The following is a 25,363-nucleotide window of genomic DNA, read 5'->3' on the forward strand; positions in this document are numbered from 1 at the left end:
AATTGTGTCTGATTGGAATATAAATTGGATCCATCAGTGTCCTCAGCAAACAGCAGACTACATGGCACATATCACCATGTGTCGTGTATACTACAATGCGTGATAGTTTCAAAAATTTCAAATATTTATGAAAATAGGATATGGCCCCATGGGGATCAACAAAATCTTCCAAAATGTATTGTGTTTGCTTAGAATTCATGTAACAACGACAAAAAGAAGATGGCAAGAAAACAAATATTTTTAAAAGTCTCTCTTTGTCCCCAGAAATTTCACTCCTGCAGACTAGCAGTGGCTGGATGGATGTATCAGTGCCCCTGGGGTGATGCATTTCTATTTCCATTGCTCTTCATTGCAGCTTTTTAGCACAGCAGGAAGTGTGTTCTCTCTCAGCTTCCAAGTTTTATGTTTTTAGCCTAAGTAAATAGAAACCACCTGTTGTTCACCTCCTTGTAAATAGATTTTTTTAACCTTGATAAAACTTTGAAATGGATACCTACCTTTATTACTAAAAATTTAAATATTTTAACATAAGAATGAATGGTTTGCAAAGAGCACTTACAGTCAGTATTTTCTGGGCTCACTGCGAGGTGCTTTTTGGTTTTGGGGGGTTTTTTTGGTAGCAGGAGAATTTTAGGGGGTAAAGGAAAATACTATATAAGCTGTGAGTCTTTTGTTACTTTTAATTTACATTGAAATAACATTCTCTTTACAGTGAAACACAGTTTAAAGTGCTGGAAATAAACCCATTTTTATGTGTGAACATCATTGTCTATGCCAGTGGTCCTCAAATATTAGCTAGCATACATCAAAATCACCTGGAGAATTTTAAAAACTCAGATTACTGTTCCCACCTTTAGAGTTTCTGAGTCAGTGGTTCTAGGGTGAGGGCTGATAATTTGCATTTCTAACAAGTTCCTAGATGACTCTGATGATGTTGGTCCAGGGGCCATACTTTGAAAATTGCTGGTCTATGCTTCATGTTTCTAACAGTCAATTCCTCACTGTTAATTATGGGTACGTGAGTGGAAATACCCAGGTCAGAAGCCTAGAAACTGAATTGCTAAGACTAATCAAGGTTTATTCTCTCTTACCTTTGTGTTTCATTAATATTATTTTCTTACGCATATTTTTCTGCCATATTATTTCTTCTTTGAAGGACGGTTGCTAATATTTACCTTGAACTTAACTTACATCAATTATCAGACTGAGATAAAAAGAAGGTAAAAGAATTTCATGTATCATGCTTTTTTTTTCCCCCTAGAAAAGTATGAGAAGTAACTAAGTTCTCTTAACTGGTTTTCTAAAATACTCTTTGGTACAGTTTAATATGCAGGTTTTAACACATGTTGTCACCTGGGTTATTAGAATTTTGCAAGCAGTTAGGATGGATTCCCCATAGAGCATTCTATAAACGCAGTGGCAATGCGATTGAAGTTAAGTGAAAAAAATTTAAATTAGTACCAGAATTGTACTGTATGGTTATAATATCCAACACCTTTTTCAGAAATTTACAAAGTGTCATTTTCTCTGTAGAAGAAAAGATCATTAAAAAGCGCTGAGAATTTAAGACAGGGTAGATGGTTCTTTATATATTTCATTTCTGGCAGAGTGTTTATCGGATTGTCCACTGATGAGGAAATTGCCCAGGATGATGGTGACACTTATGGTTAGAGGAGAAAATATGACTCAAAAACCAAAACAGTCCGTACATTTGGAGTGGTCAGAAGGATCAGAGAGTGACATATGTGACCGCAAATAAATGCCAGGGAGTCTTCACAAGCGTGTGGGGAGTGATGATTTGGAAAAAAGATCGAGGTAGCTGGAATGTCACCAGATAGGCAAGGTGGAGAGAGACGAGGCAATCATCATTGCAAGGAACACCTGGTGGGTTCTCAAAATTGGCTAACCTGCTCCCTGCCCAGTCCTTCCTTCCCTCCTCAGGGACAAACTATGTGTCTTATCCTTTTTAATGTGGCCACAGTACCCAGCACAGCGCTGTGCAATCAGTGTTGGCTGATTTGATTTGATTATGCATGCCCCAGTTTGTATTCTGGTTTCATTATTTTCCCTACAAATAAACTGCAGGTTAAAAAAAAAAAAATCAGGAATACTGTAGTTAGCATAGTAAACTCTATCTCTTGTTTTCCTTTTAGATTACATTTAGGTCTGTTTCTGCTCATCTAAAAATTTCTTATTCCTATATGAAAATACAGGCTTACCTCGTTTTATTGTTTCACCTTATTGCACTTCACAGGTAACTGCGTTTTTTGTTTTTGGGGTTTTTTTAATGAATTGAAGGTTTGTGGCAACCCTGCATTGAGCTTTCCGAGCAGCATTTGCTCGCTTCGTGTCTCTGTGTCACATTTTGGTAATTCATGCAATATTTCAGCCTTTTTCATTATTATTACATTTGTTATGATGATCTGTGATCAGTGATTTTTGCTGTTACTATTGCAAAAAGATTACGACTTGCTGAAGGCTCAGATGATGGTTAGAATTTTTTAGCAATGAAGTATGTTTTAATTAAGGTATGTACATTTTTTTTTAGACATAATGCTATTGCACACTTAATAGACTACAGCATAGTTTAAACATAGCTTTTGTATGCACTGGGAAACCAAAAACTTCTTGTGACTTGCTTTATTGAGATACTTGTTTTATTTAGATGGTCTAGAATCGAACCCATAATATCTCCGAGGTATGCCTAAAAGGAGATATTATTACATTCCAAGCTAATCACTTGGGCTATAAATTTAAACAGATAAATGCAGTTGTAAATGAAAATATCAATATAATTTCAGTTTCAATAAAATCTGAAACTTGAATCAAGTGGTACATTTGACAGCTGTGTGCCAAGGAAGTGTCACTGGGATGGGTAGGGTTGCAAGCATGAAAGTTGAGAATGTTGATGTTGATTATTTGCTCCATCTGGCTTACGGTCAAAATAAGTACAGTAGGCAGCCAAGGTATATTCTCTTCTCAGGTAGGAAATAACTCTCAGAGAACTTGAAAGGTTAAATGCAGTAATAATGGAAAGTGATATTTTTGCATGTATATGAATTTTAACATTTATTTAAGACTGGTGATCCCTTCACATGGAATATATTATTAGTAATATATGTGACATGGACCAGAATTTTGATATACTAATCATCATTAAGAAGTTTTCTTTTTTGTAACCAAAAATCAAATATTTTTTAAGAATTAAGAAATATTTATATTTTCTTAAAATCTAAGAATGAAAGCATCATGTATATCATGTATATATTATGGATTGTGTATAGATGGACCAAAAGGCTGTGAGCCAGGCTTTTTTGGGTGTCTATTAAGTGGTAGACACCAACATTATAACGAAGTCTTTTTCTACTCCTGCCTTTGACACTGTTTTATTCTTTTTTATCTACCCATCTGGTGTCTGTATTTTATTTTAGAGGATTTCATCAAATGTATGGTAACCTTCAACTCTGCATGTATCAAGTGTGAGACACTAAAAAGCTATGTTCACACATCCACACATTTCTTAGTGTCCTCTGGGATTCACTCTAGGTCATCCACTGGCCAGCTGGTTGATCCACTGGGTACCTTGAATGATGATGTCTGTTGGTCTTAGGGATGGTAATTGTTGTCCGAGAAGGACTTTCCATTTCTGGCTGGAATGCGGATGGGGCAGATATAATCTTGCATTTCTGAAGGAGAAAGAACCTAGGACAGGAAGACAGTTGCTGGAGTCTTAGTATCAGGATGCATAATTTCATTGAATCCCTCATTTTCATTCCTATACCTCCACCCTCCTGTCTGACTGATATCTCTAGTCTGGATTTTCCCTGGTCTGTAGTTCCTGCCTCTTGATGGTATGAGGGAGAGGTAAAGTAGCTCTTGTCTCTGGTTTCCCCCACCCCAACTTTCCACTTGGTCTGTTGCCCACACTTCCTGAGCTGTTCTGGGATTCTATGGGAAAATCTCTTTGCATTGCTCTGATGTCTCCCTCCGCAGGCTCCTGTGGGCTTGATGTTCCTTTACTCCTCTTTGCTAAATCATGTATCACTCTTTCAGCTGCTTTCCATATTCATATACTGTAGTCATAGGAGATTGAGTTTGAGCCTTCGGTTTTTGTTCTTGCTGTCTTAAGGGAGAATTCCTAGAAAATACAGGGTGGAAAAGTTTTCATTTTACCATCCAGAAAGTGGGAGTCTTACATCTTAAGCCTTAGCCTCTTAAGCAGTCTCCCTTTACTGTTTTTCTCTGTCCCTCATAGCTACACCAGAGCTAGAGTTTAGAAATACAGCCATATCTGTCATTTTTATGCCTCCTACATAAAAATAAGCTTTTACCTAAAATATTGATACAGCCCTCTTTACTTTACATAGGACCCCTGCCTCATTCCTGTCCTCTTCTCTCTAACTTTTCCATGTGCCTCTTCCCCGTGCTCTGACCAAATGGAATTATTCAGACCAAATGGATTCAGAATTCAGAATATGAAATACACCTCTGCCCCTTAATAAGTTTCACTATCCCTCTTCATATATATATATATATATATATATATATATATATGGAATATGCTTTCCCCTTCTCTCTGCTTGTCAAAGCTCATCCTTTTGGATGGCATTCCTCATTCTTTCATCATTCTTCTAGGACCTTCATAGTTGTGGCTTTCTTTTTTCTCTTTTTTTTTTTTTGGCCATTTTTCTTTAAACAAATTCACTTTTTTTTTTTTTCGGTACGCGGGCCTCTCACTGTTGTGGCCTCTCCCGTTGCGGAGCACAGGCTCCGGACGCGCAGGCTCAGCGGCCATGACTCACGGGCCCAGCCGCTCCGCGGCATGTGGGGTCTTCCCAGACCGGGGCACGAACCCGTGTCCCCTGCATCAGCAGGCGAACTCTCAACCACTGCGCCACCAGGGAAGCCCTAAACAAATTCACTTTTAAGAACTGGAGTAAATTGGCTTCATAAGGAAACTTTTATTCTGAAGTCAAGTGGGAGCTATCCTGTGATTTTTAGGTAGGAAGGTAAATTACTTTATCAGATTTGCATTTTAAAGCAGTCCCTATCTATAGTGTATAGAATAGTTTAGTGCATACCCTGCCTAATTTAGAGACAGTTTCTAGGACTTTTAAAGTAATTTGGGTGAGAGATGATGAAAAGCTGAACCAGAATAATTACAGCAGTAATGGAGCCGAAGGGTCAAAAGATATTAAGGAGATAGAATTAACAGAACTGGGTCAGAGATTGGGTGTGAGAAATAAAGAAAAAAAGCAAAAGGAAATTATTAGAGTTTATTTTATGTTTACTTTAGAATCTACCTGCTTTCATAGACCTTCTTCTGATTTTCTGGGGTTGCTGACTCATCAATATTCACTTTTAATCAACCTTCAAACTTGAAATTTTTTAAAAAATTTCATTAACGGTATTTTCCTTGATGTAAAAACTGAGAAGTAAACTAGCTGAGTTGAACCATTTACTTGGTGAATCTATTACTTATATTGTGATGATGTTTATATTATCAAAAGCTTTTAATGGGTTCATTTTATACTAGTCCCTCATAGCCCTCAGTATGGAGATTTCTAGAAGGTCTGCAAGAGTCATGACATTGAACTCCATGGATCTTTTGGTCATATCAGTTCTGCGATAGCAACTGAAGATCCAGTCTGTGATCAAATTTCAAACTGAGTAAAAATAGCATGTTTCAGGTCTTAATTCCATACTGTAATTTTTCTAATCTCCTTCGCCCAACATTGCCTATCACTCATGGATTTTTGAATCATACACTGAGGTGTACAAAATTATAGCTTTTAAAAAGAATATATAGGGAATTCCCTGGCGGTCCAGTGGTTAGGACTCTTCTCTTGCACTGCAGGGAGCCCGGGTTTGATCCCTGGTCGGGGAACTAAGACCCCATAAGCTGCGCAGCGTGACCAAAATAATAATAATAATAATAGGCAAAGAGATAGATTCTATTTCTTTTTTTAAAGAATATATATATAAGTTCACCTCTCAAATTTCTATTTCTGTACAGCAGGAGAAAATTTATTTTTCCCAAGTCAAAGTATTCAGTTACTTCTGGTTTAAAGTTCAGTCCTATCAGAAAAGGCCCAGTCAACTTCAGATCCTTCTCCTTCCCTTGTACATCTTTCTCCCTGAAGTGATAGTCTGGGGAGGGTTGGTGAACAAGGGTACTTACTTCCAAGGCACCATGATGCCACATCTTATGGGCCGTTAGTGCCCATCAGTGCCACTGTCTGGTAAGTGGTGAAATTTATGATGTCTGTCAGACTGGAGTTATCATAACCTGTGCTCACATATTTCTTGCTTTTTGTCCTTTCCCATATTAGGTCTAAGCATCCTTCCTGTCCTGATTTCAAATACTCTCTGGGCTCACTTGCTTTCCCTTAGAAAATCCCATATGATTCTCAGGAATTGGAAGAAAAAAATGGTTGCTCTCCCATAAGCTTTTGGTAGATGTTATGCTTTGTGAGTCCTTCTCGGGTCCAGATGCTATGAAACTCCACCCAGAGACGTAGCCTGTTAGGTCGAATCTTAGCACCTTCCCTTCCTTCCAATTCTCTTCCCAGGATTAATTCTTCTCTTTGTGGGAAAAAACACTTTCATCACTGGTCACTCTTCCCTAATCTACCATTTATGGCTTATCTTTTATGTGCTTAGTCCTTTGCTGATTTATGTAATGTGAAAACCCAATTATTACTGTTGAAATTGTTGGTTTTCAAAACAGTTTCTTTCTGCTGTGGATTAGAAGAGCCTATTTGACTTCTCAAAACCTATAATTTGAATAAACCAGAGAGCAGTGCTTACGGGAATATATCACTACTCCTTGAATGTTGGGGATAAACTAATGTGTATAAATAAATGCAGGGTTGAAACCAGCTCAAGTGATATTTAAAATCATCTGACTTCATTTATAATATTTTCTAAGTAGGTTATAGGTTAGTGTCTTTCTGTTAAAATAGGCTCTTGACTGAAGAGTCTGTCTTTCCCCACCTACTTCTCTACATTTCTTTGATCATTTAGCACTCATTAAAAATAAATTTGTATCTCATTGAAACATTTGTATACCTCAGTGTGTAGTGTATGCAGTAACAAAAACAGTCATAATAATTTTTATATAACTGTCAGGTTACTTATAATACACTCATCAAATACTGAATTATGGTTAAAAAATTCAGGAGCAGTTTGCTGTGATACACAAAGGCAGTGCATTATATTGTCAGTAGTGGAAAAAAAATTCATCATAAACAAAAGTTTAAGACTCCATGGAGAACCAAAGTAGACCTTCTGATGTTGTTTTACTGTAACAGGATAAAAGCAATATGATGTCTATATTTTGTCTTCTATTTTTGTTTGTTTGTTTTACAGCATATTTATTATTTATTCATTTGCCGTTTTATTGAGAAATAATTGATATACATCACTGTATACGTTTAACGCATACAGCCTGATGGTTTGGTTTACATATACTGTGAAATTATTACCACAGTACGTTCAGTTAACATCCAACTTGTCATATAGATAGATACAGTAAAAAGAAAAAAATGGAAGGGGGAGTCTTCTTGTGATGAGAATTCACAGGATTAACTCACTTAACAAATTTCCTATGTATCATATAGCAGTATTAACTGTAGTCATCATGCCACGCATTACATCCTTAGTGCTTATTTATCTTGTAACTGGAAGTTTGTACCTTTTGCCACCTCTCTCCAATTCCCCCTCACCCTCCACCCTCCGCCTCTGGTAACCCCAAGTCTGATCTTTTTTCAATGAGGTTTTTTCATTTGTTTTTAGATTCCACATGTAAGTGAGATGATACAATATTTGTATTTCTCTGTATGACTTATTCCACATAGCATAATGCCTTCAAGTTTCATTCATATTGTGGCAAATAGTAGGATTTCCTCATTTTCTATGAGTGAATAACATTCCATCGTGTGTGTGTGTATAAACTTATATATCTATATTTTATATATCTATATATGTACCACAACTTATTTTTCCATTCATCCATCGATGGACACTTAGGTTTTTTTCTATGTCTTAGCTATTGTAAATAATGCTCCTATGAACACGGGGTTGCAGATATCTTTTTGAGTTAGTGTTTCTATTTCCTTTGCATATATTTCCAGAAGTAGAAATGCTAGATCATATGGTAGTTCTATTTTTAACTACTTGAGGATCCTCCATACTAATTTCCCTAGTGGCTATACCAATTTAAAATTCCACCAGTAGTACACAGGGGTTCCCTTTTCTCCATATCCATGTCAGCATTTGTTATCTCTTGTCTTTTTGATAACAGCCATTCTAACAGGCGTGAGGTGCTATCACATTGTGGTTTTAATTTGCATTTCCCTAATGACTAGTGATATTGAACATCTTTTCTTATACCTTTTGGAATTTTGTGTATTTTCTTTGGACAAATGTCTATTCAGATCCTTTGCCTATTTTTAATTGGGTTATTTGTATTTTTGGTATTGAATTGTACAATTTCTTTATATATTTTAGGTATTAATTCCTTTATCAGATTATACTGTTTGCAAATATTTTTTTCCCATTCCATGGGTTGTCTTTTCACTTTGTTGATTCCTTTTGCTGAGCAGAAGCTTTTTAGTTTGGTGTAGTCCCACTTGTTTTTTGTTTTGTTTTGTTTCTTGTGCTTTAGATGTCATATCCAAAACTTCATTCCCAAGACCCATGTCAGGGAATTTATTCCTGTGTTTGTTTCTAGGGGTTTCATGTTTTCAGGTCTTAATCCATTTTGAGTTAATTTTTTTTAAGTGGCATAAGATATGGGTCCAGTTTCATTCTTTCACATGTGACTATCTTAATTATCTCAGCAGCATTTATCGAAGTGACTGTCTTTTCTCCATTGAGTGCTCTTAGCTCTTTTGTCAAATATTAGTTGATTATATATGCATGGTTTTATTTCTAGGCTCTCAATTCTGTTCCATTGGTCTATTTATCTGTTGTTATGCTAGTACCATACTGTTTTGATGACCATAGCTTTATAGTATAGCTTGAAATCAGGAATATTGCCTTTTATTTGACCCTATTATTTTATAATTTACAAATTAGCACTGTAAAAGAAATATTATAGGATCAAATAATTAAGAGATCATTACAATTTGCAGCAGTTTTCCTTAATTAGTTAGGTCAACTACCTTTGGGTGGACAGCTAAGATTTAAGGATTTGACAAAGATACTGTTTTATAATGCTAATAAACCAATTATGATTAATGTAAATATGAAAATGTGAACTAATAATACTATTTGACATTTAACAAATATTTAGTAAGTGAAAGGCCATGTTCCAAAAGTATAAATTTATTAACTCCTCACAATAATCCCATTAATAAGTAATACTATTATTGCCATTTTACAGATGAGAAAAATCTTACACTGAGAGGAAATAAATGTTCAGTCGGTATCCACATGGATATTGAGTGGCAGAGCAGAAATTCCAACCGTATAGACTGTTCCTTAAAGAATACCTGCTGTTGCATAATAGGCCCTAAAACCCATGCTGATAAATATGAAATATAAAGTATGCCATAGTGCCTTAAATTTCTATTATTTTAAATTACTGTAAATGCATTATTAAACATACAACTGTGCTAGAGTTTCTAAGTAGCACTTTGGTAAACGTAATCTCATTAATTCTTCTGAATTAACTGAAATATAATTATTACATGAGATGACATTTATATTCATAATATTGCAGTTTAAACATCTGAAGCCAGCTTTCCTCAGATGTTTTAAGGTAAATGATATTTAAAGCTTTGGTCACAACCTTGATGACTTAAACACTCAATGGCCCTGTAGAAAATACCAAATATTGATTTACGATTGATATGATATTATTTTCAATTATATCAGTTTCTTCACTAAAAAAAACAACAACTATAATTCATACCATAATCCTACAAAATAAGTACCACACATTTCACTCATTCAACTGAGGCTAAGAGGTTAAATGCTGTGATTATTTTTATGGGAATGAATCAAGGGCAACTTTGGAGCTCAGATCCAAAATCCGGACATGATTTCACCATTCTGTTGTGTTTATTTGAACAACAGAGTCTAATGATGATTGACAAGGTTGTTTGTATCTTCTCTCATCAGGTTATTACAGAAGGTTTATCGATGAGTTTTAAATATATATATTTATATACCATGTGTCCTTTGCTTGAAAACTGTCTCCTTAAAGACACAGTTCATATGTCCACTTTTTTAAATTTAATTTTTTATTTTTTAAAAGACAGGAAAATATAAGTTTATATATACTTAATTTTAAATATATGTATAAGTTGCTTTGTAATTGTTTTATATTTCCTAATCTAGATTATAATCCTTTGAAAATCACTGATTTAACTTGAATCAGGTATCTTCTACACATGTCTGTTAGAAAGAGTAAGTAAATAAAGTGCATGGGACTTAGTTTTTAAATTCATTTATTTAGTCTGAATAGATTTTTCTGATTGCAGCTAAGTCAGAGCTACTATCTGAGCAAAGTTTCATGTGTTAGAGCTGCTGGACGAGTCAAAGCACTCAGGCTTGGGATTCCTCTAGAAGGAATCCTGGTTCAAGTGAAAACGTGTTTCATGAGCTCAGCCAGAGGCTATCCCAACAAGGTCTTGAAGCCAACCAGCTGGTTTCCCATCTGTTTTCCCACCTGAGTCCCAGGAGGGGTTTGGATAGAGACTAAGGCACTGTTGACATGCATTTGGAAAATAAAGGTATTATTGTTTTTATTTTTAATACATTCCATTCTGGGTATATTTAAATAAGTTAAATGAATATATTTTCCATAATTTAATGCCTTCATCAAAAAAGAGGAATCCATGCAACGTGGAGTTTGTTGGAGGCTGTGTCATGATGGAGGCATTGCAGGCCTGGATGAGAACATCACAGCCTTAAAATTGGATGCATTCCTCTGAGTTTGGATGGCAGACAGATCTGTGGCCCCAGTGAATTAGATAGCAGGAGTCAGAGATGTGAGTAGTGTAAGAAAGCAACGAGTACAGTTTCTCCAGTCTTCAACTGCCAATACTTTCAAATTTTTTAACCTTTGCAAAATGATAACATCAACACATATTTTTTGGAAATCCATCATAGCAAATAACACTTAGATGCCATAAAATGATAATAACAGCAGACCTTTTTTCAGGGCTAACGCTGTGACAGGCACTTTACAAGTGCTGTTTTATTTATTCCTGACACAATTTTATAATGTAAGTATTATTATTACCCTTATTTTTCAGATGTGGAATCAGGTTTAGAAAGGATAAGCAACTTGTTCAGTGTCCCAGGGGTGGCAAGAAGTCTGCTGGGCCTCAAAGCCAGGTCTGCTTGACTACAGAACTCATGTTCTTCATCTTTGTGGATCCTTTAAAGTCAATTAACTGGTGCTTATAACTCACTGCCTAGGGGACAGGCACAAATCAAGCCTGGCTTGCCCTGAAATTTCTACTAGAAACCAAACAATTAATGCTATCATTGGTTGATGTGTAGATGAAGGGAAAGTGCTCAATTTTTTATATTCTAAACAGTATAAATCCTTATAAAATTAAAATTTTACAATAACACAAGCAGACTAAAATCTTGAGGAAAATGATCACCAAATAAAAGTGTCTATCTAGAAATCATGTGTTTGTTTTCTAATTCAGGAGACAGTTGTGCAAGTGATTTTTCTCACTTAATATCACTTAATATCTCACTTTAATATCTTCAGTATAAAGAAGATCATGAACATGGAGAAAGATGTAGTGTTGCTGTCATATATGTTTTTCTTATGCAACAGGATGCTTCAAATTATTTATGTCTTTCAGGACACTTAATACCACTACATATGCATTAAGATATCACTTTGTATTTTCTAAAATAAAGAAACACCCTCTTTTTCTTCTATGTTGTATTTTGGAATGTTTGTACCTAGGATACATTAAAAAAACTTAGTGGTCCCACTTTTAGGTTTTGGTCCTGTAAAAAATACTAGTATATGAATGTGCCAAGATACATATATAAGATGTATCTTACAAATTTAGATGCAGTGGAAACATTTTTTAAAAAATTAAATATCCTTCAACAGGGGATTGATATTATGTATAATATTACATCAAAAATAATGAGAAAATATATGCAAAATGGTTTTAGAAGTGTTATTAAAATACTGTTACATAAAAAACTGAAAAATGTAGTGATAAGTAAAATTGAGCTAGATTTGGTTACACATTCTATCATGAGTATGTGTATGTGTGTGTAATATTGTGTCATGTGGTGAAGTGTGTAGGCGTAGAAAAAATTCTAGAACTATTTATACCAAGTTATTCAAAAGTGGGTGGGGTTGCAAGTTGTGGGGAAACCTCCATTTCTCAGTTTCTACACTTCTATTTTATTTTATTTTTACCAAAACATGTATTAGTTTTGTTAGAAATAAAAAAAGCATTTTTTACATTTGCTTGGCACTCAGTGCTCATGACTACAAGGCTCAATTTACCTTTCCAATCTAATTTGTCACAATTTCAGGCATCCTGCCTTAATTATATAATTTACAACTGTGCCCTTGATTCCTTTTTTCCTCTGCCTTTCTGTATCTTGTCCCCTCTGTGGGGAAAGCCCTTTCCTTCACTTCCTATCTTTACGTTCTATTATGTTTACAGTTCTAATTCCAGTGCTTCTATAACACATTTTTATGTGTATGTTTCTCAGTTAATTGTCCTCCTCTATTCTCATTTCAAATTTTGCATTCTTCTATCATATCACATATTATAGTCTGCCTTGTAATAAATGTATTAATATGTCCATATGAGCCATTCATGAAATTAAAGTCTTAACTTATTTATTTCCTTACATTTAGATTACATTACATCAGTAAGTGCCTATAACATTTGAAAAATTAGTAACATTTTATTTTTGTGAAGTTTTTGAGCAGTTTCATTTTTTCTTCTATCATAATCTGTTATTGGAGAGACACCTCTACTTTATGTAGATTGCCAACCTTATGGCTCATAAGCTGCTCCTCGATTCTGTATTATAATTTCTATGTAATAACTGCATTTGCTTCCTCTATTCTCTTATATAAATGCATTTCAAGAGGCTGAAATGGGATATGACAGTTCAAATAAAATAGCTTAGGCATTTGCAATTATTTCATAAAATGATGCCAAAATATTGTCACATACAGTATCTCACATGACGAATTTAATAAAGTCTTCTCAGAGAAACACACATTTTTATAGTAAGATTCTGGTATAAATCAATCCAGGTGGCTTCCTTTTACAAGGACAGGCAGATTATTTTCAATATGATAGAACCAGGGGCAAGAGAGTAAAAACTCAAACTGATTTGCAAACAGGAGCTTCCTCAGTAGTCATCCAGGAAGGGAGTTTTGCTGTGTCACAAGTGACTAGTCCCGGGTTTTGAAAAAAGAGTGAGTCATCCCCCTTTGAAACAAGAGATAAGTGGGGGAAAGAGCTGTTTAAAAATTATTTTACAACTGTTTCCTTTGGAGCTATGACTCCTTAAGCTGGAATGTGATCCAGAATAACTTCCCTTTGAATCCAACATTTGTCTTAAGCATTTTTATTGCCTCTCTTTTCCCTCGTCCCATCTCACTTCTTCCCTCCCTCTGTTCAACAGATTTACACGGACTGGGCCAACCACTACCTGGCAAAATCGGGCCACAAGCGGCTGATCAAGGATTTGCAGCAAGACATTGCAGATGGAGTGCTGCTAGCAGAAATCATCCAGATCATTGGTAAGATCTGCCCTCTGAGAAAAGCCATGAAAGTTTCTGCGCCCACGCACTTTGGTAAAATACAATTTAATTTGGATGCTTAGGAACTTGGTCCATGTGTCTCTGAGATTAATGCAGCCCTCCCCGTGATTTAATTAAAATGTTTATGTGAGAATGTTTGAAAAAGGCAGTTTGGCCATACTTTTAAATGGCTAGAACTGTATCTTTACATACACTGAATTGTCAGAAATGAACGCTTCATTAAACCATATGTCTCCCATGTGTGCATTTCGTTAGCTGGAGCAACTCATATACTCTGAGATTCCTTGAAACTATATCCTGATCCAGCAGGGACAATTGTGAAAGGTTTCATGCCAGCAGTCATTTGGCACAGGCTAAGGAATTAGCAGCAACTTCCTTCTCACTCACTTTTTTTTTTATTTGCCTGATTTGTGCATATGGACCTGGCGGCTGCTAACAAGAGTGTCTTCTTGTACACGGCTTAGGAGGCAGAGTGAATGTAGCACCAGCATTTTGCTTGGTGTTTTTTTTTTTTTTCTTTTTAGTCTCCTTTTTTTGTGTTTCACTTCATGGCTTAAGCATGTCATTCTTTTTTTCTCTCTTTTATTTTATTTCTTGGCTTTAGCAAATGAAAAAGTTGAAGATATCAATGGATGTCCTAGGAGTCAATCTCAGATGGTAAGAATCATGTTTATTCTGAATATATTGCTTGTCTTCACTTCCAGAGTTAACTGCATTTATAAATGGACTAGAAGTTTTGCATGTCTCTCTCCTTGTTTAAGAAACCATTTGATCATATTCTATCATATATATTTCTTTGGGTGCAATTTAGGAAGAAGTGATAACAACAATACAGTTGAATATGTATGACTCCTGAAGAACCAATCTCCAGGTGTTTTATCAGATTCTTGACCTTTTTTTTTTTTGTTCTGATGTCTGAATAATTTAACACTGGTCTTGGTGGCAATAAATCCCATTTCCAGTTTTAAGTGGAGCCTTTTTGTCTGAACAACTGGTTTGAAGAAAACCAAACCAAAAGAAAACCAAAGTTGCCATGTGCATTTTAAAAATATATGAATAGTATTTTCTTCGCTCATAACAAAGTCCAATGTAAACACATTGACTCTTCAACACTTTTGGAAATAACTCTAAGGGCAGGCTGCTGGAATTTTGCTGAGCAGGGACTGACTAGGAGATATGATTCATAGCCTTTTCCAGAAAGTTGTCGATCTAGAGGTCTGTCTGTCCCCCAGCCCTCTCTTATTTTTACCACTTGGTAAAGCCTAGAGTTTTATAATAAAATAATAGATTAATAAGCTGCTGAGATAAAAACCCACCCCTTTCTTAATTAAATAGCCACAACTTTATTTTATAGGACAATATGAAACCAAAATGCCTTAACTGAAGTTATGTCAGCAGATATAATCAGGAATGACAGCCAAAATCCACAAGATGAGGTTTCCTCCAAAACTCTTTTTAGCATAGAATAGGCATTTAAAATAAAAATAATGAGTAGTTAATTGACAGAAACTGGAAGAATGAAAAAAATGATGAACTGTTTTGACCTACTGACCTGCTTTATTTAATGTCAGAAAACTGAAATCCAAAATAATAAAAAGAATTTATTTTTAAAGAGTGATTAACTAGCATGTCTGGGTGTGTGTGTGTGTGTGTGTGTGTGTGTGTGTGTGTGTGTGTGTGTGTGTTTAAGCACTCCTCTAAGGACCTACTACAATGTCATGAACTCTGTGTCGCTCTTGTGAAAAAAATCACTATAAAGAAAGATTCTCTGTAAAACATTTCAGTTTTAAGGAAACTTCCTGATCTAATTACTCTGGGCACAAAGACGACTCTATTAAAATTAATTATAGTTATTTCCTGAAGTTTTACTGGAAGTAGTTATAATACCTTTAGGCCCTGCTATAATAAAAACTGCACGATGATGGGAAAGACATGTAACTTCTCTGAGCCTCAGCTTTCTCATCTGTAAAATGAATCTGTAAAATGAACCCTAATTATGATATGATAATAACATATAATTATGGACATTCTTTACTACCTAAACTGATATGGAAATGCAGAATAGTATTGCTACAAACTTTATAAAGAGCACATTCATGAATTAATACCTGTTAAAAGATTTTTAAGGCTTTATATTAAAAAGCTCTATAGTCCCTGAATATCATATGTTATTTCTCAAACCCAACACTGTTGGTTTTACTTTCATTATTTCAACCATAAAGAGATGTTGGATACTAAAACTCTTATGTTCTCTGCTGGCATTCCAATTTGATTCTGATTACAGTTCAATAAATAGCCAAGCTATTACTTCATGACAGATAATAAACAAATAAACCTTCAAAACTCATAACTATAGATAGAGATGCGGTCCTTAGATATTTATCTGAAACATCTGTGCCTAAAATTCTACAAATCTGAAAATATTCTCATGGGTATAAGACTCTCTTAATTTTATTACTTCCTGTTCCTTATTAGCCCCCAAATGTCATGCAACATCTAGTATACATGTTATGTTGATATTTCTGCTTCTGATTTAAAGCAAACAAACAAACAGAAAAACCAAAACCTGAGAAATGCAAATGTTATAAAATAGGTGATTTTTTTTTTCCAGCCAGAAAGTTTTAGTCAGAATTACACTGAATTTTGAGTCACAATGTGTTGTAACCTCATTTTTTTTGATGTGGTTGAATTTCTAACCTGAAATTGGCATGCCTTCAATAAGGTGATTCAGAAGAATACATATGACACAAATGTAACTTTTTTGGCTGAATTATTTTTGCCTCTGTTCTTAAGAATTGGCGTCGGTACTATGTTATTAATGAATAAAAGTTCCAGACTTTAACTGAGACAAGAAAGTAGAAGAAAGAGAATTATGATAGCATGACTAGGCTTATAAATTTCATACATCTTTTCCAAACAGGATGTTGCCTGTTTCTTTATTGTGTAACAACCGAGCAGTGCTGTGTTAGTAACAGTGAGCACTGTCCTTACTTATAGAACTACTTGTCCAATGCTTTTTATATATCTGATTTTTCATGGCCTTTGGTTGGCGTTCATGTTTAATAACAAAAGGTAAGGTAAAACTAGGTCTGCTACTGTTTCTAGTTACAAATTGTCTTTTTTTCTTTTTTAAATTTTAAACTTGGTAACCTTTATTGGATTATTTTCAGCCTTGAGTAATAGAAGTTCTCTCATGGTACGAATGTATGGTATATTGATGAATAACAGCCAGCTATTCATATTTAGGCAATATTAACTGAGCACATAAGGCACCAGGTGTAGGGACAATTGAGGATCAGAGGAGCAAATATTCAAATAAATAATAGCAACAGTGTTAATTGGGAAGAACAAAAGGAATGTGAAGGAAGTGAGCTTGGTGTGTTCTAGAAGCAGAAGATGACGGTGGTTTGAGCACAGTAAGAGGTGATTGGAGGGGATGACGGAAGCCTGATTATGTAGGACCAAAGGAAGGGGTTTGTATGTTACTCTAAGTTGATTGAGGAGCCTTTGGAGGACTTTTAAAGCTGGGCTGTGTTGTGATTTGATGTAAATATTAAAAATGATCACCCCAGGTGCTTTCTGGGCATTGTAGAATACTTAAGTGTTGGCCTTCAGTTGGGTATGGGAGATGAAAAATACAGGGACTATGCAGTGGTCCCCGATTTTTTGGCCTGAATGAGTAAGTAGTTACCATTAAACCAGATGATTATTATGGAGGGAGAAAACAGGCTAAAAGATGAAGAAGGGAAGAGGACAAATTCAGATTTTGACAAGTAGAATTTGATGTACCCATTGGAACGTGAAGTAGGAGGTTATTGGAGGCAATTAGGCATGTGATTCTAAAGGCCAGAAGTAAGATATTGGTTAGAATATACGTACTGCGTAGATAACGGTTAAAGCCATGGCCAAGGATGAGATCTCTAGAAGGTCTGTGTAAAGTCAGAAAGGAAGAAAGCTGAGGTTCTCACACTGAGGAATACCAACATGTATGTGATAAGCAGAGGTGAAGGAGTCAGAAAAGGGTGAAAAGAATGGTGAGAAAGTGAGCCCATCACTGAGAGAGTGGATCAACAGATATGGATTGTTAATCCTTAGGATAGCTATGGTAGCTTAAGCTGTAGTACATACTCGGACTAACCCAGTGGGGCAGGGCAATGTAAGATGAGGAAAATGTGGCAGATGCTGTCAAATGCTACCTAGTCAATGGGTTGGTATACCAGAAGGCAGGAGAGTTAGTTTTGGTAATTAGACAGGCGTTAATGACCTTCATGTAAACATCTTCTGTAGAGTGATCATGTGTTCAAGAATAGCTGAGAGGTGCAGATATCCACTGAGTCTTGAATGATCTTTCCAGGACTTTCCTGTTGAAGGATGAATAAAAAATATATAGTTTGAGAGGAAGTCAAGGTGAGGGGAGTTTTTCAAGTGCGGAAGTAGGCAGAGAGGGAGGAAGCAATAGGGAAAGGGGAGGATCCAGGGGGATGGGGAGACAAGTGACCATGCCAGATCCTCAGGGATGTGGCAGAGGAGGAAATTTGAAGTCTGTGTGGAAGATTTAATGTTGGAAAACAGTGGGGATACACTTTCCTTTCATAAGGGGATATGATTGCTTGAAGAGGTGGTATTTGTTAGTGGATTACGTAGAAATGGAAGGAATTCAAATAAATATGATAATGACTTCAGACTATTAGATAATATTACTGTGCTCTTTTTCATGTCCTTTTCTAATGGTTACCTTATAATATAAAGAAAAAACATTGATTATAGTATTTTATAGCAGATAAAGAAAATTCAACAAAAATTCTTTCAAATATCATTGGCTAAAGGGCACATATTTAACAAAAATATGAACTTGTCTTTATTAGCAGAATTATTGAGAGGTTGATTCATATTTATTCCAAGTTTCAACTGCTATCTATTGCTATCTTTCCTTAATAAGTTTGAGACCAAACTCATCCTGAAAAACACAGAACTAAGTTTGTAGGAGCTTATTCAACACTATATTTAACCTCATCCAAAGATGAAGTTACTAATGTGGATGACACCTGTTAAGTAATTTCTAGGTGGGTGGTATCAGGATTCAAAATATATGCTGCATGCCACAACTCTGGTGAGATTACATGAGGAAATAAATTAGCCAACTATAAATACCAGGAACATCCAGAATGCCCAGCAGATTAAAAATAGCAGAAAAAAAATGCCCAACATGTATTTGAAATGCAGAGGCACAAGTGCAAGGTTCTTAGACAAAAATGTAAGACACGTAGAGGAAACGTTGTTTTGAAAACAAAATTTTCTTTATTTTAAAATAGACCATTAGAGCACTTGGCCAGTTAGCTCAGTTGGTTAGAGTGGGGTGCTAATAAACTAGGCCATGATATTTAATAATCTTCATAAATGCATGGAGGGGTTAGGAAATTTGATCATGTGAAATAGTTGCAAACCAAGAATTAGATGGTGGGGCAGAGGTGAGGGTGTGGTTCCCAGCCTGTCCTTCCTCTTCGCTGCTTCCTCCCTTCACCTCACTCTAATAGCTCAACTGGTTTTTTCAGCCACAACATTCTCCCTTCTTTTCTATCATATCATATTGTTTAAAATTTGGTGAGATGCGGATTTTGGGAAAACTTGTGCCTCTTACCCTTTTCTATTCCTAGGAGATGAAAAATTAGGTTTTAGTCTTTCCTTAATTCTCTGATTTCATGTCCCACGGGGTTATGGCTGCCACAATAATTACCATCATGGATTTCACAGGCATCTTTATTCCATTTCTATAGTTTACAGCAATCCAGACAGTGAAACTATTCTTGACAGAAAAAGTATCCTGTTCTTTTATCACCATGCTGTCCTTTTAAGTTTTAATTCTTTCAGCCACTGCTTGTTATTGCTGCCCTTTTAAAGGATCTATTTAGGTAAGATAAGAAGATGAGGCTCCTAACCAAATAGGGAAGAGATAAAATATTGGAATGCTCTAAAGGTTTAGTAAAATCTTATAAATGGCACGCTGCAGGATTCTAGCACTATGACTCAGAGGAGTGGAATATTGCTAAGTTAGTCCATTCACATGATCCCCTGCCATTTTGAAACTGTTCATCTTCTGGAATGTCTAGAAAAAGATAGCTTAATGAAGACAAATGCTTTCCTACAAATAGAGCTCTGATCTCTAAAGAAATACTAACTGAAAATCTCTACTTTGTAGTTTCCTTAATGATCATTATTTTTATTTAGGCTTATACTTCAGGAGAATAAGCATAAACTACAAGTATTAGGAAATTTATATTAAATGATTAGAGTATCACCCTGATGATTTTTAAAACTGAGTTTGTCTCTAGAAGTTGCTCTGTGTACTTGTAAAGTTTGAATGAAGTAATTGAAATAACATGGGGGTGCTGAGAGTAAGTGTGTCATGTTGAAAGGACAGTGGTCACTGGAATTCTAATTCTGATTAGATGATCCAGGAAAAAGAATTCAGTAAATGCTCAGAGTTTTCACTCATTTCTGCAATGAGGAAATTAGACTGATTAAAGTCTGTTAGAACTCCGACTTGCTAGACTGATTTAATGAAACACCAAAGACCACGGTTTCTGTTCAATATTTCATCTTATAGATATACCTGGGTTTTCAATCTTTATAGCTTTTAAAACCACATTCATAGTAAAGTAAGAAAGACATTTCTTAGAATATATTACGTCTAATTTACAACGAAAAACAATATTTTTATGAAAGTTATCTGGTCTGCCATTCAGAAATTAAATAAATGCTGAAGATACAAGAATGCTTTTCTACATTAATTTTATATTATAGAATAAATAGTGTAAATGTTTTTCTTATGAGTATCAATATTTAAATTGGTTTGTGCCGTTAGTAGAAATTGAAGTTAAGTAACTCCCTTTAGGTTGGACACCAGATTCCACATACAAATTTTTTCCTTCTTTCTGGAGACAAGATATAAAATATTTCTGGTTTTGCAGGTAGTTATTAAGCTTTATTCTGTACATAAAAAATTGCAAAGGTACTTAATATTTCTACTATATATTTAAATACCAACCACTTTCTTAAACATTTAGAATGTTCTTTATCCTGATAGTTTTGACTTAAAATGCTGTAAGTTGTTTCCCACTGATAAGCCACTATCTGAGTAAGCACAAAATACCATCATACCTTGTATTAGAAAACATATTTTGTAGCAATCCTTTTGTAATTTTAGTTTTATTACCCTCACTAATCTAGTTTTCTTTTTAAAGAACTTACTGCTCCATCTTTTTCAACCCTTCTTGAAATTAGTAGAAAATTAACTGAGAAATTTAATACTCAGTACTAAAAAATATGAAATAAGAGCAGTTTTTAAAACCCTAGTTCAGAAAACCATATACTAAGATATGAAGCCATTTTAAATATGACCTATGATATTCTTAGCTTAAAAACCTATGGTGATTAAACAATGTTTTTAAAAAATACTTCCATAGGACAGAAAAAGGAAATGAAATGGGGGAATCTTATTCACTTGATCTCAGTATAATCATTTGGCAAGTATATCTTTGATAAAATAAATTATTTGAAAATCAGTAGATGTACCCAATCTACTTGTTTTATGATATTATATTTAAATGATTTTAATATGAATTAAATTAAACTGACCTGTGTGGATAGCCACAGACAAAATTCATGACATGTCTGGTTACACTTTGAAAAATTGTATTGCCCGTTTGATTTGTATTAGCCATGTTTCAAACATTAAAAAAATATTATGAAATCATATCATAGAAGCATCAAATTTTAGAGATGGACCTGAGAGTTCAGCCATATCAGTATCGCTTATTGATTCATCTGCAGGTTGAATGTCAGCCATCTTTATCCAGTGCTGTACTAGATGCTTTGCTTGCATTTTTCATTGAGTCATCATAGCAAACCTACAAAAGAACTTGTCTCACTGAGGCTGCCTGTGTCCCTATTTAGTCAGTGGAAGAATCAGTGTTTGGTCTCATGTCTATTTGAGTCTAGGCCAAATTGCTTTAAAACTTATTAACAAATGCATTTAAGAAAATACAGCCTGGGACTCAAGTCTTGAGATTTTGATCTCTTCCTCTTCTTCCCCCTCCCCCTCCTTCTCTTTCATCCCCGCCTCCCCTTCTTCTTTAAAGTTTGGATCCCTCTCCCCCCGCTCCAAACTTGCAATATAAATGAGGATTTTTCTTTAATATTATGCTTGTTTCTTCCATCTATGACAGGAATAAAAGCTTTGGTTAGGTTGGGAGAGGGTGTGGGCATATGAGATAAATAATGATTTATAAATTTTGTGGTGAAATTATGCATTGGGAAAATAATTAATTGTTATATGTAACTTTAGTCCTATATCTAAACAGATATTATTTTAGAATGGTTTTGTAATTTCATAATAAAAGAGTAAGTTTCCTTGTTTTGTTTTGTTTTCTGAAACAAACCGAGAAGCAGGAATTATTAAAAACCTACAGAGTATATTTTCAGGTCAATGAGTACTGACATAGTATTTTATAATTTTATATTTATAATACTTTATATTGGCAATTATAGCCTATAATGAAGATTTAATGTCATCTATAATTGGCAACCAATATTAAATGATGTTCATTATTCTCTAATCACCAAGTCAGTTAAAGCAGAATATAGAATTTTAAACAAAAAATAATTTTTATCTGATAAAATTCTAATAAATTTTCCATATCTGTACCCTTATCTATCTATCTATCTAGTCACATACACACTTCTGTTATATATGTGTTTATATAAAGCATTCCTAGTATGAAAATTTATACATACACACATGTACACACATAGATACACATATGCCTAGTATGGAGCTAAGCTCTTCATAAACATCTGCAATCCTCACATAATATATTGTGTGGAAACTGCTTTCATTCTCATTTCACAGATAAGGAAGCTGAGGCTTCAGCAGAGTAAAAACTTTATTTCTAACAGTGTGTAAATTGCATAACTATGATTCATATAAGACTGCAAAACTTTAAACTATTATACTATAGTGCTTAATTAATGAACTGACTCCTTGTAGCTACCCCAGACCAACTAAACACAAAAACAAACTGAAGAGCTAAACAAAATTTCTATCTCCTACCTCTCCCTATCCCACAACACAAACTAACGAGATAGGAGAGGAAAACATGGGACATAGCATTCAATGACATGAAATACCTAAACTGTACCTTTCACCTCCCCTCCCCACAGACTTAACAAATCAAACCTCAGAAGGCAAGGCCTAGAGCTCTGCATGCTTACAGATCCCAGCTGACCCTTAGGCTTGCTAAAGTTTGGGGATCTACTGCTCTGCTGCACTAGTTTCCTGTGACTGCTATAACAAATTATCACAGATGTGGTGGCTTCAAACAGTAGAACTTTAATCTCTCACTGTTTGGATGCCAGAAGTCTGCAATCAGTATCACAGGGCCAAAATCAAGGCTTCAGCAGTCCTGTGCTTCCTCCAGAGGCTGTAGGGGGAATCCATTCCTTGCCCATTCCAGCTTCTGATGGCTGCCAGCGTTCCTTGGCTTGTGACCACATCAGTCATTCTGTATGTTCATCTACCGGGAGATAAAAATGCATTGGTTAGTTGTGAAATAATTTGAAATCATTTAAACCTTATGAACTTAGAATATGGATGGAACAAATAGATTTTGCATACTCTTTCTGTCCTTCCTTTCACATGACACAATTTCATCCTTACATTCAACCACATATTTATGGAGCACCTATCTTGTGCCAGGCCTGTATCCTAACTGCCTGTCAATCATGTAGAGAGCTTGAGTCGGAAGCTGGAAATGGCTCAGTCAGAATGTCTAAATTATAGTGGTAGAAAGCATAATGTAGCAGAAATGGTGATTTCATTGGAGACTGACAGGGTTGAGTTTGAATTCTGGCTCTGCTATTTATTAATTGCGTAAACTTGTACAAAGTATGTCATTTCTAAGCCTCTACTGAATGGCCAAAATAATATCAAATTTACCAGAGTCTATGGTAAAGATGAAAAAAGCGTTTTGCATTTGCAGTAAATAACACCCATGCTTAAAGCTGTGTATGGGGCTTCCCTGGTGGCGCAGTGGTTGAGAGTCCGCCTGCCGATGCAGGGGACATGGGTTCGTGCCCTGGTCCGGGAGGATCCCACGTGCCTCAGAGCAGCTGGGCCCGTGAGCCGTGGCCACTGAACCTGCGCATCTGGAGCATGTTCTCTGCAACGGGAGAGGCCACAGCAGTGAGAGGCCCGCGTACCGCAAAACAACAACAACAACAACAACAACAACAAAAACTGTGTATGAACTCCCTTCCTGTGCTGGGTTAAGTGGTGAAGGAAAAAGTGGCTTTCAAACCATTTCCCGTGCTTCTCTTCTTGACATGTAGTGTCCAGTTCCTCACAGTGAAGCCTGTTCACCTAGTGTGTTATGAAGTTAATATTTTACAAATGACATATTAAAATTAAATACACTAAAATAGACTTTTTAAAAATCAGAGTGCATTGCAGATAGAATGGGTAGAAATTGACTTGTGAAACTTTTATTAATTTCTATCTATAAGCCTATGTATATACTATGTGGTTATATAAAATAGATATCTTCAGTGCAACGCTGACCATTTCTTTCACATCAGACACACCATTAGTCCCCTGAGCTCTACTATCAAGCCCAGGCCCTTAGCAAGACGTGGAAGATGTTCCACATCTAGCCCCTGTTTATCTCTATGGCCTCGTCTTCTGCTGCTAGATTTTCCAGATCTCAAGATACTTTTTCCTGGAGTCTTTCTGGCTGTTCTCTCCTCCAGCATAGTTTCTTGAAACCTACTGAAGGCCACCAGCCTTTGGAGGGGCCTGTTTTCGCATTGATAAACAAAGATGTTGTGGAGAAAGATTTAAGTGGGGTTCAACTCTTAATATTCCTGGCTATTCTGAATTCCCCAGTCCCTTAACTAATGGTGTTTCTCAACCCTGAGCAGTTCACATATTGCTCCTTCTTTGGGTTCACTTCACCCCAAATCCTGTTATTTGGTTAGCCCTTCCTAACCTTTCAGGGGCTAGCTCAGGCTTCCCTTGAAGCAGAAAAAAAAAAATGTGGGAGTTAATGATACAGGCTCTGTTTTTCACATATTCTCTCTGTGTATCCTTGAACATCTCAGTTTAATTCTCTGATCAACACTTTTATCATTGGAAAAATGCTATAGTTATGGCAACTTCAGAAGAAGGTATCTTTGTAACCATGATAGAGAAGTCTTAGTTACTAATAACTTTCTCCTTTCCTGGTCCCTTTACCTCTGATCATGAATAGACTGTTCTGCATGCTTCTTTAGGAGTCTGTGTTTCTCTGATTATAACATTCATCACATTACATTGGAATTATCTCTCCTGTGAGACTATATATATTTTTAAGGGCTTGGACATGTCTCAATGAATAAATAATCATTATGGAGTGAATGAAAGCAAACATCTTAAGAATATTTAACCAATGCAAAAACACTGTTGCATTTTACTTTAATTCTTCAAACATTTATATTTGAAAGAGTTATATTAAAATCTTTGGCTAAAATCTATATAATTATTTGAAT

The 25,363-nt window shown here is 35.4% G+C and overlaps 1 protein-coding gene across 4 annotated transcripts in view; it reads left to right on the top strand.

Moving 5' to 3' along the window:
* NAV3 (neuron navigator 3) overlaps positions 1 to 25,363 on the top strand; it is a 363,667-nt gene that overhangs the window by 97,425 nt on the left and 240,879 nt on the right. For all 4 annotated transcript variants that reach the window (XM_060025293.1, XM_060025294.1, XM_060025296.1 and 1 more), the window contains exons 2-3: positions 13,645 to 13,762; positions 14,388 to 14,440. In XM_060025293.1, the coding sequence (XP_059881276.1) occupies positions 13,645 to 13,762; positions 14,388 to 14,440 (171 nt within the window). The remainder of the gene's footprint in view (positions 1 to 13,644; positions 13,763 to 14,387; positions 14,441 to 25,363) is intronic.

This window comes from Delphinus delphis, chromosome 11 (assembly GCF_949987515.2).
Source record: "Delphinus delphis chromosome 11, mDelDel1.2, whole genome shotgun sequence".
In the NCBI taxonomy this organism is placed as follows: Eukaryota; Metazoa; Chordata; class Mammalia; order Artiodactyla; family Delphinidae; genus Delphinus; species Delphinus delphis.